General features: G+C 39.4%; 1 protein-coding gene across 11 annotated transcripts in view; it reads right to left on the bottom strand.

Moving 5' to 3' along the window:
* The window catches only part of vav2 (vav 2 guanine nucleotide exchange factor), a 234,543-nt gene that overhangs the window by 64,942 nt on the left and 157,514 nt on the right, over nt 1-12,087 (bottom strand). For all 11 annotated transcript variants that reach the window (XM_031277509.2, XM_035991526.1, XM_031277513.2 and 8 more), the window contains exon 3: nt 5,801-5,859. In XM_031277509.2, coding sequence (XP_031133369.1) covers nt 5,801-5,859 — 59 coding nt within the window. The remainder of the gene's footprint in view (nt 1-5,800; nt 5,860-12,087) is intronic.

Genomic DNA, 12,087 nt, shown 5'->3' with positions numbered 1-12,087 from the left:
GTTACTACGAAGGAGCTTGCTACAGGTATGCTACATTCAAGAGACCATGGGATGTTAATGTACGTTACTCAGCAACAGGTGAAAATAGGGGCAAGGTTTCCCAATAACGTTAAAATGATTTTAACTTTTAGCGAGGAACGAGAAGTGAATTACCTGTATGTGTGAAAACAGCTTTATCTCACGCATCCGTTTGTTTGTTGTTGAATATATAGCACCCCCCATCCAAAAAAAGGGAAAACACTCAAACCAATTTATATTTCCACAAAATTGGCATGAATAATCATAATGGTATACATGCCCCATGTGTGTGCGTGTGTGTGAATCAAAACAAAATAAAGTTAAAACTTGTTTTGAACAATTTCTTTGTCATCTGCAGATTGATTTTAAGTAGGGGGAGAAAAAAATCGATTTAAATCGTAAATCGGATTTTTTTGGAAAAAATCGGGGATTTTATTTTTAGGTCATATCGCCCAGCCCTAATTGAAAGCAAACTTATCTTCATTTCTGTTATCGAATCAGACTCATGTGTATTACGTATGATGGATAGTAAGAGCACTGTTTAGAGGGATTTAAAGTCACTCAAAATGTAACTGAGTTTATGTGAAATGTAAAAGATGATAGAATGGGGAAAAAAATTCAAGGTTGTTGCAGTTGAGTCCACATGGGTCTGTCGACATAAGAAAGAATAGAAATGACAGGGCGAAGGAGAGTGTACTGTACTGCGCAGATGAATATTTGATTATGTGTCCAGTGTAGAGGAGCATGCAAAATAAAACTGACACAGTGCTGAGACATGACCTGTCAATGCCTGATTACAGTGAACACACACACATATATCTATCTATCTATCTATATATATATCTATATATGTATCTATATATATGTATGTATATATATATATAAATAAATAAACACATATTAAAGTGTTCTTAGTTCTGCATTTCTGCTGCTTTCAGTATTCTGCTACAGTACAACAAATTGCTTGTTGAATTTAAAACAAATGAAAGGAAATAATTTCCAACAGTATTGTATTGAACAAATTTAACATTCACTTGAATATTAAAGGTCCCATTAAAAAAAGAGACTGTTTTTAAGTTTTAAAGTGAAGTTTTCTACTGCTATTTTCTTTCTAACACAAGGGGGGGTTTCGCAATATGTCGCAGCCTTATGCAGTGTTTATTGCGGCAGTTGAAATCATTATGACGATAAAAAAACAATACACTGTGCAGTCATATTTTAACCACGTTTTTTTCTTTTTATGTTTCTCACATGCCTCCCAACTTTATAGCAGTGCAATTCTAAATGGCTGGGGTATCTCTATGTATCTCTATGTATATCTATCTCTGAAGGGTGCTATACAGTACATGACCACGTCATGTCGAGTAGACCTGGAAGGCATAAGAAATCTGTCCACATGATACATTACAAGTATGGTATGCAAGGCCAGAGTGGGACTCATTTTCAGCCCTGGAGTTTTCATGCCCACCGGCCCGCTTTACTTGATGACTGACTACATTAAAAATAATGTAATTAAAAGCTTAGTATATAGGTCTGCAATAGCCCACTGTTCTCCACAACCTTGTAATTTAGTGCAGTTTTGTAAAATATCACCATTTTCAATTCAGTGCAAAAACAGTATTGTGTTGCTTTACAATGTAAAACGGTTAACATCTTTACAACAACATAACCTGTAGAAAGTTGATATGGGTTGATATGAGTCAATGATCACACCGAGTGTAAGCGACTGTATTTAATCCAAGCCTTCGATAACTGAGAGACAATACAGACCAGAGAGGAAGTGAACTACGCCACTGGGCATTCTGATTGGATAAGACAACACAGTACGGTGGCTCATAATGAACAAACGGCATAAACATTTAACCAAATGATCTACATAACCCCTAACAACATCAGAATCTATTTTCTGTTCAAGAGTTCACGTATATCCAAGAATAAAAGGCATAATATGTCACTAGTAAAATTTGGGCATGGAAAGTGGTTATAATATATTGTAACTAATCTGATCAGGTTTGCTTCTTCACACACTGTGATACAACAGCTTACAGTACAGTAGATGTGCCTTCCACACTGACAGCAGCTATCCCTTGCCCACTACTGGCTCTGCTTCTGACACTAAATCCCATTTTATAAATTGTTATAATTGTCAGCACAAATCTCCCCATTTTACACAGCTTTCTGATCAAGTCAGTTTCATTAAAGTAGTGCCGAATCATCTGACATCATTAATTATCTCATATACCTTACTCTTCATTAATATTAATTCTAGTTCTTATAATATTCACTCAATGAGCAATCATACCTCCCCAATCTGGAGTTCTGGGCTCATGGATGGTGCCGTGTGATCATCTTCATTTGGCGTTTCACTCTCGCTGGTTTTAATGAGAAAGTTTCTGAGAGATCATCTGGCCGTGTCACTTTCTAGAGCGTTCCTTTTTTTAATTGTTGCTTTTTCAGCGCCATTTTTGAGCTTATTCTTATCTATTTTTATAGCTTCTTTTTGCTCGCGGATCACATCCTCTAACAAGCGCAACTGACTGAAGTGTAAAGTTCTGAGGTGACGATATTCTTTTTTTTTTTTAGCAAGCTGCCGCCTCGTCGCAAGAGTCAAAACATAACTACGTCATAATAACCAGACTGCACTTTGTAAATAAAAAAGAATGGACTGCGAGTGCAGGCTGCCTAGGGACAGCATCAATTATTTGAACTATGATTTTAACCCAGTACCATGACTGAACACCACCAGCAAAAAAAGAAGACCGGCGCACCCGGAAGTCTCCCAGTCCTCCCGATTAGCCAATCCGGGTGAACGTATATATATATATATATATATATATATATATATATATATATATATATATATATAATATATATATATATATATACATACATACATATATATAATATATGTATGTATGTATGTATATATATAGCGAGGTCCATGAAGACGTCTTGCAGCTCCTTGGGACCTTTGGATGCAGCTGACCTTGCCCTAAGCAGAGTTACGAATATGTGGGGGAGAAGACCCTTTAGAAAGGCCAACTCGGGTCAGTGAACATCCATGTTGTGTAAGTGCTCTGCTTGATAGCAGCACGCTGTTTATGCTAGATCATACAGCACATGGCCTCGGACCTCATGACACATTTGTCATATGCCCCCGTGCACTATGAATCCTGCAGCGAAAGCAGTACGTTTGATACTAACTACTGCATACGCACTACTGCCAATACCACTGAGATAATACATTTGTACAATAGACCCCTAACAGATGTCTTCAACCCTCTCACATAAAAACCATGAGAAGTAGATAGGTCCCTGGTGAAGGGGGTGGAACAAGCTTAGGCCTGGTCCACACTTTAACGTGTTTTACATGTTAAATACGCAAAAAAAAAAACAAATGCAAAAAAATCTAGATCCAAATAAAAACACAAAAACACATTGAAGCTTTGTCAAGAGCATGCCAAACCAACAGGTGGCAATATAACCCTCAAACCAGATTGGCCAATCACGCAAAGAAAAGGAAGACAATGTTGGGCAATCAGAGGCCTGACAAAAAGTAATTACCGGAAGGCTACCTGGCTGCAATGGTGCATCGACTGCTCTGTATTGCATTCTCTGTTCCTCAATATAGTGGAAGAGTAACTATACATGTATGTGTAAAAAGTCCTGTTAGCAAGTGGCTGACACTGGCAGTGTTTTGGCCACGTCTGCCATTTCACAAAAATGTTGCCTCATTTTGACACCTCAAAAAGGATATAACAGCGCACACTCCAACTTTACAAGCCTAATACTCTGATTTCTCTGATGTAAACACTGACCTAAAACGCAGTTTGCGTATGGACGAAAGGCCAAAAGGCATAGAAAAAGCGACATTTAAAAAAATACCACAGTACATGCGGACTAGGCCTAAGAGACCCAGACATTTTCTTCGCTAATCAGAGAGAATTACCAGAGCTAGAAGGCAAGTGAATAATGGACTTGCATTCATCAGAAGGTGAGAGTGGTTTAAGTATTAACTTTTAATTGTTACTGTACTTTTTTATAAAATTCAACATTACACACCATGCGGACTAGACGCAACAGGGAAATACACATTTGTCACGGCGAAAGATGGAGAAAGCCAAATGTAAACTATCTTCAGAAAAACAAATGTGAAGTTTGTATTATTGTCTATTACACACTGCCAATACAAAAATAAAAATGTAAAGAAAATTCTTTTTGTAGTCATTAAAGTATGACTGATTACTAATAATGACTAATTATCAAGATATTAATGTTTAGTAAGATCATTCTGCTAATGCAATCCCTATGTTGACGCGTCCCCATGAGGGAATGTAGTTCAGTGTACCATCCAATTCCCTTAATAAATGCTTTCTTGTTCAGGCCAAGAGCCAAATGTGACCTGATTTAATAAAGTCATTGATCCCTATAAAGCAGCTTTCACATCCACCTCCATAGTAGGATAAGAGGTCAGGGTAACCCTCAGGGCTAAAAAAGGAATTCAGTGTTTTGCTCAAACACACTTCAGTATTCAGGTGCTTGATATTCAGATTTCTGAGATAGCAATAGCTCAGGATCAGAAAGTCCAGAGTGTGATTTCCACTGAGGTCAAATGATCCTCGGTTTTGATACCTCACAGCAAAATGGTCAGTGAGAATTAGCCGGCAGTCAGCAGGTTGTGTGTTGTCTTTATTAATGGCAAGGGACCTGCTTTCTCTCCCCCTCTGTCCTCCCTTCTCTTCCTCGCATGGCTCCTAATGGGCGCGCTCCATCTACTCATTACTCAGACGGATAAAATGGCTTTTTATGTGGCGCCGGTGAGCCACCAAGCTCCAAGCAGATTGAGCAAATGAAGAGAAATCAGAAGCCCATTCCAGGCCCGATAAAGCAGTGTGAAGAATTCACTCAGCTTCATCAATATATGTGAGAAATGACCACCCCTCAATGCAATGTAGTAATTCTGACTCAGATGGAAGTGTAATAGTGTACTGCAGTTAGGGATGTAACGGTATGAAAATGTAACCTCACAGTTATAGTGACCAAAATTATCACGGTTTTCGGTATTATCGCGGTATTTTTAAGTGTGTTCAATATGTTCAGAAAGCACTGATAGGCCTACACAAGCTGACATAATTTCAAAAAGTGTAACAGTGTTTATTATATTACAAAAATATAGGCAAAACCTTATCAAAAGTGCAACTTTTACCATCAAAGGAACAAGGGTTCAGCATGTAAACAGCTTATTTGTCAGGAACATTTCCAGTAGTGCAGGTTTAAATTATACAAATCCAAACATTCAAGCTAAGACATACAGACAAATATGTAAACAAATCAAAGAAACACCACTAATTATATACTTGTTTTCTTCATAATCAAAATTAAAATGTAAAACTGTACACATGAACACTTTAAAGTAAAATTTAATCATCACGGTTTTCTGTATTAAAACGGTAATTGTTATCGTCAACATTTTTATCACGGTTTACCGTTACACCGGTAATTGTTACATCCCTAATTGCAGTAGTGTTTGAGTGACAGATGGAAATGTGTTGTGGGTTGCGTTGTGCCCTGCAAGATAACAGTGGCTAAAAGCTGCAGCTAATTGCCTAAAAATGCAAATCGACTTGTAAATGAGCAGCAGATGTTAATAGACACCTCCATATTAATATAGGACTACAAGTAAATGTGGAATACATTCATCCAAATGGTTTTTTTGACACCGATACTCGAGTGCTTTGGCTGTTCAAATGATAAATGAGAGAGTTAAAAATGAGACGCGTACCTGATGCCTTTGATTTGTGCGATGCTGTGGTGGGAGATCCTTGACAGAGCGGAGATTACCTGAAATAAACAAAGAGATTGACAGATAAACATATCATTCTTTATTTTCTTGCCATTTCATTTGCAACATCAATTCCCTTAATGTGCTAAGTTTAACATTTGTCTCTTCTGCCTTCCATGTTTTAATTGATGCTGTTATACTGTGATACTGTATTATTTAATGCAGACTCCTGGATTACTACACACTTTGAGGAAGCTAATGGGGATCAGACAAAACAAACAAAACGATAAAAGCAGTCAGCGACAAATGTAATAAAAAGATAAGCAGTCAAAGGCAGCAATCGTCTGTAACAGCAACTTAAAGATAAACCATCAGGGGCAACAATCAATCAACAACAGTAGTAACTAAAAGTAACAAAAAAAGTAAACCGTCCACCAAGGCAACAATCGACTTAAAAAGTAACTAAAAAAACAAATCATCTGACGATTTCATCGGCTGATACTGGCTTACAGACATATTGGTATCTATCGGTATTGAGTATATGAAGACTTTTTTTTGCAGAAAATTAGGCTTGGGGTGATTTTTAGAATTGCTGTAATTATGTAGTTCTTTATTTAAATTGTCAGCAATTGACTGATACTGAACATACAAACAAACATGTTTCTTTAGCTATTTCTTTTAATTGTATTTATTCTTTATTTTAAAGTGTTCATTTCTAGAATTGGTTGACAAGGTAATACATTGAATGTATAACAATGTTCAAAAAATATTCTTTAATAAAGTTCAAGAAAACAGCCTCCTGAGTACCTTTGCATATAGTAGTCATAGTCCACATTGAAAAGGTCTATTTATTTCAGCTCATAAATTCACTATATTGGCCGCCATATCAGAAATTGATGAAATCTTCCCCTCTAAAATTAATATTAATCCCATATTGTTTGGGCTATACATTTCACTATAAAAAGTAATTAAAAGTAACTAAAAGATCAACAGTCAGAGGCAACAATCAACAGCAAAGGTAATACATTCCACAGAGGAAGAGCCATTATCAAACTACTTTGTATGTGCAACCACTTAAAAGAAAAGAAAAAAAATCATTCACTGTTCTTCGAGGGTGATTATCGAACATTACTTGTACGTTTCTTAGCAACCCCGCTCAGGCGTATGCAGCGCCACGAAGGACTGTGTGTAAACATAATGCAGGCCACCATGTTAATGGTGACGTTCAAAGACATGTGGTGCACAGTCACGGATGGGTGGGTACCACTTTGGTTATATTTCACATAAACACACACACAAACAACAGACGACCATCGGTGGGTACCAATTTGGTTGTATGACACACACACACACACACACACACACACACACACACACATTTTCTTTATTTTACCTTCTGTCTTTTTTTTCCATAGTTTGTTAAACTCCATACTTTTCCTTCCTCCTTTTTTTCAGTAGAATAAAGTTAAATGTGTGCTTGTATTTAAGCTGATTTAACGTGGCCACATGCAAGTGAGCTTATGGCTGAGCACTACAGATGGCGTGCTTGCAGGCTCTACAGAGGCTAGTTCAGAAAGATAAGGGGACCACCATCACACACACACACACACACACACACACACACACCAAAACACAAACCCTGTCTCCTACGCCTCATTACCCACTCCTGGGTGTATTTCGGCTTGCAACACCATGGCAATGCCAGATGTCTCCGCGACAGGGAGGAGAAAATTGTTATCTCAACCCCTCTTCCTCGGCAGGTGCGTCATCCACAGCCTCTCATCAAACTCCCTCTTGTCTAAACACACAATGCAGCATCTCAGTGCTTACGGTGTTTAACATTCTCGATGAGCTAAGGGCTGTTGTGCAAAGAAGACCACCACTACAGGACTACCAGGTACTTGAGTCGAAGCACTTTTGACCAAAACCTTTTACTCCCTCTTGTTAAGTTGTTCTCACGTTTAACATAATCAGTTGTGGAGAGTGGAGGGACTACATGGGGCACTGTTATGGAGTACATACACATCACAATCATTTACATCTAGCCACTCAGTGGAGGGAAACCTCAACGGGGCTAACGCTTGACAGGATAATAAGGTTTTTTTTTTTACCTCTGTGTCGCTAAAGACCCGTGTAATAGGCAGTCATGTTCATGCCTAATGGTTCCAATATGGGGCCGGTCTACCATTACAAACCCCCTTAACATATATTCTAACTGCACTTTGCAGATAGAGGACAAAAGGAAAGAGAGGAAGCAAAGAGGGAGAGGAGAGCAGTAAAGAATAGATTGCTAATTGTCCTCAGTGTCTGTTTAGCCAATGGTCAGGGTGTTTAATAAATCACTGTGGATAAACCCATTGTGCTGCTAGGTGGCATGCTGCCCACCTGGCCATGCTGCAGGGAGGGATCACATATGGCACACTGTCCTAGCATCATTATTAGCTCTGCTAGCTTTTTTTGTCTTATTAGCCTACATTGTCTTTTGTAGAAGCATAATAGACTGTATAACTTAAACATAAAACATCCGAAAAGCAAAATGCGAATGAAACCGTTCACTGGATTGGTAGATAGGTAGATAAATGCAGTACTTAATAGCAATTATTATTTAATGCCGGGTGAAGATATCAGATCTGGCAACACCCAGCTGGATTCAGCCTGGTTTGTTCAGGTTTAAAGGATAGCGGGGCTGCTGGCTTCGAGGCAGAGAGGTCACAGCAGGGCCAAAGCCTGCATGGCCTGGGGAGAGAAGACATGAGTGTGCCAACACTGAGCAGGCTGGCGTGACGTTCACAACAACACAGGGCAAAGTCTATTAATATTAAAATAATGAGAGTTTCCTTAGTTTAAGGAGTTTGTTCTCATTTTTGGTTCATGTTAGACACACACGCCATTCTGTGAAAAAGATGTCTCACTATTTGGAGTGCTGTTCGTGACTCCCTTAGGCGTTGAAGAAGAAATGCTAATTTGCAATCTGTTTTCAGGGCAACTGAGGAAGTAAAAGAAATAATTTCTCACATTGAGACAATGACATGTCTTATTAATCTGTTTATGTAGAGCTACAGTTTCACTACAGATAAATTAGGTGTGAATACATTGTTTTATTTGGTTTCAGCTAACCACTTATAGGAATACTTCACCAAAAAGTTACCTAAAAGTTGTGATTGATAATCAAAAGATTTGGATTTTCAGTACAGTATCCTTGACTTGATTGTTTGGAGCTGACTTCTTTTATCTGTCTCATAATGCCACTTCTCTTTCTCAAAGGTGGCCTATCTGCCCGATTGTGCTTTCCTCTCCCTGCCGGTGTTTCTCTTTTCGTTTCTGCCACTACCGCACTCCCTTCACTCTCTTCTGATCATTTTGGTTCAGTCAAAGCCTTTGAGTCTCTACACATTATTCATTTTCCTCTCATCTCGCACTCCCCAGGGGGTCTTAACTCTGGGGCTGGCCAAAGATTAAAGCTTCTTCTACCGCTCTAGGAAAATGGAAAAGACAAGTCACACAATGTAGTGATAGATTTCTGAAGCCCTGAACCAGTATCTTACCTTAATCACCACCCCACAGCCCCTGGCATCCCCTTACCCACATCTGACCATTTCTGTCAGTCAGGAGGATATAACTGAAGACATGTGATATGTCAGACAGCTTCACTGATGCTTGACTGGCATGCAACATTCACGATCCATTTACTGGAAGTTTGTATGCACATGTGCATGAATATATGTGTGTGTGTGTGTGTGTGTGTGTGTGTGTGTGTGTGTGTGTGTGTGGCAGGGTAGGGGAAGCAGGGATGAAGATTGCATCTATGGCTTAACTGCGAGGCGAAGCCAAGTGTTTGCAAACACACACACCACCCTTACACATCTCCAGACTCGCCACATGTGGCCCCAGCTGGGGCCAAGTTAGGCCTCATGTGGTGCGTGCAGCCAATCAGAAGACCTACAGGACCTCGTTACCCCTGGTAACTGGGCTTGACTGAATATGCATGGTCATCAATTACGAGTCAAATCAAAAGAAACTTACAGCCATACGCTATTAACAGTAGGAGGATGGGGCTGTGACTTGATTACAATCGGAAAACATGCAGAGGAGAGGACTATTGACAGTCCATCACAAGCCACAGCCCACCGCCAATTCTGTTTATATCTGATGCAGTCATGACATGATTATATCTCGCACCGCAAATCAATGCATTTGTTGGAAGTCATCCAACAAAGAGGCTGAATTAATGAAAAATGCATCACATTACTGTTATGATTTTTCCTCATCTCTCTCTCTGGGCTCTTCCTCCAACATCTAACTCCCTGATAGCCTGAGATATTTATGAAGTAGTCACACTCTGATAGGACAGCATTGCTCTGCTTATGCCAGCCTGCCAAAGACCTAGGCATGAAGCAAAAGGGGCATGGAGTGGGAGAGCTGAGAACAGATGGCAGAGTGGGAACCCTGCATGCCCAACATCAATAATAGACAGACAGAGGAGGGGCGGCTTAGCTCGTCCGTGTGCGTGTGTCCCACTGTCTCTGGGAGTTTCTGTCTTTTACTAACCTTCTCTTATTCTCTGTCTTTTTTTCCCTTTCACGGTTTCTCTTTCTGTATTATGCACACAATTCACACACATAACTGTCTAAAATATTACATGTGCAATTAAGCAAAGAGGCTCCCTCTGTAGACAATTTTTATTAATACAAAATGTTCAACCTTTAGTCATAGGGTGGTCCTACAGACTTGTTTACACTGTTTTGAAAAGGTGCTTGAAGTGCTACAAAAAAGCCAAAAGAACTAAACTACAACTGAAAGAAAATATATTTATTAAAATGGTAAAAGGCACTGATGACAACAACTGTTCATAGCTATAAATCTAAGAGTGATGCAAAATATATACATATTAAAATGATGGTAAATTAAGAAATGTGATGAAATTTACGGAGAGAAATAACTAAGTAGATAAAATATAACCAAACAACATGGGGCTACCTGGTTGACCATGCGCCCCATATATTAAGGCTCAGTCCTTACAGTAGTGGCCCGTGTTTGAGTCCGATCCGTGGCCATTTGCTGTACGTCGTCCCCCATCTCTTTCCCCCCTTTCCTGTCTTCAGCTATCCTATCAAATAAAGGCCAAAAAAGCCCCAAAATAATCTTGACAAAAAAAAAAAAAAAAAAAAAATATATATATATATATATATATATATATATATATATATATATATATATATATATATAACCAAACAACATTACACATACAGACGTATACCCTCCTGGATAAAATTGGAAGTTTAAAACATGACTCAAACCCAAATATCACGGGATGTTTGAGTGCACACAAGTACATCTCTCATGGGTTCTTGCGTATGACACACCGTGAGTGCTGTGCAAGAAACTGCATGAATGACTGTGACTAGTCTCCGAGCATAAGCTCATGTTAAAGTTGCTGAATTCCATCAGTTGCATGCAGTCAAATCCTGATTGCAGTCAGATTGGCACCTGCCACATTGTACCAAATCCCCTTTAAAGCAGACCTTCCAGCTGCTTGATTACATGGGATTTCACTGAATATGTCCAGGCAAAGAAAAGCCTCTGGGTTGGCCTGAGGACCAGAGACAGTGCCGCTGCTGACCCAAAGACCCCATTTGCCATCAGTGCCAGGCAAAATGTCTGTAAGCCTACAGCGGGCATTGGGTTCACAAACAAAATTTACAGTCACTACTTATGTTGCTGATTGAATCTGTGGGTTAGCTTAACACAAAGCAGATGGTGCGAAACGTTTTAAAGAAGTTGGGCAGATTTCCATGCATTTCCTACGAATTATGATTTGAATGTGTGCCTATAGATCCATTTTAGAGCTTATTTAGCTTTAAGACCTGGCACATTAATTTGATCTAAACCTGTGCTCCTTGAAGGAAAAAGGGCAACAGTGGCTAATATGTGCAAATTGTACTCCATAGATCGGGTCAGGCCGGGCAACACCTGCCAATGTGCTGCAGCCATGTCCATGACCTATCCCATTTCAAGCTAAATCACCATACATGGGTTTGCTCACTTATGCGTGACTACGCCTGTGTGTTCCAGCGTGTATGTACATGTGTGTATCAGGACGCACCCAGCTGGAACATAGTCACATGTGTTGTGCACAGGCATATGTGCAGAGACACACACAGATCAATAGTGCACCAGTCTGTAGAGCATGCAATATTGGTAAAGAGACAGGTCCTGGTAGAGATGGGGCTTAAGAAGTTATCCAGGTGTCTAAAGGTCTAGATAAGAGGACAAAGATGAAAAGAAAA

Source organism: Sander lucioperca, chromosome 14 (assembly GCF_008315115.2).
Source record: "Sander lucioperca isolate FBNREF2018 chromosome 14, SLUC_FBN_1.2, whole genome shotgun sequence".
NCBI lineage: Eukaryota > Metazoa > Chordata > Actinopteri > Perciformes > Percidae > Sander > Sander lucioperca.
This window is presented reverse-complemented; position numbering and strand designations above follow the sequence as displayed.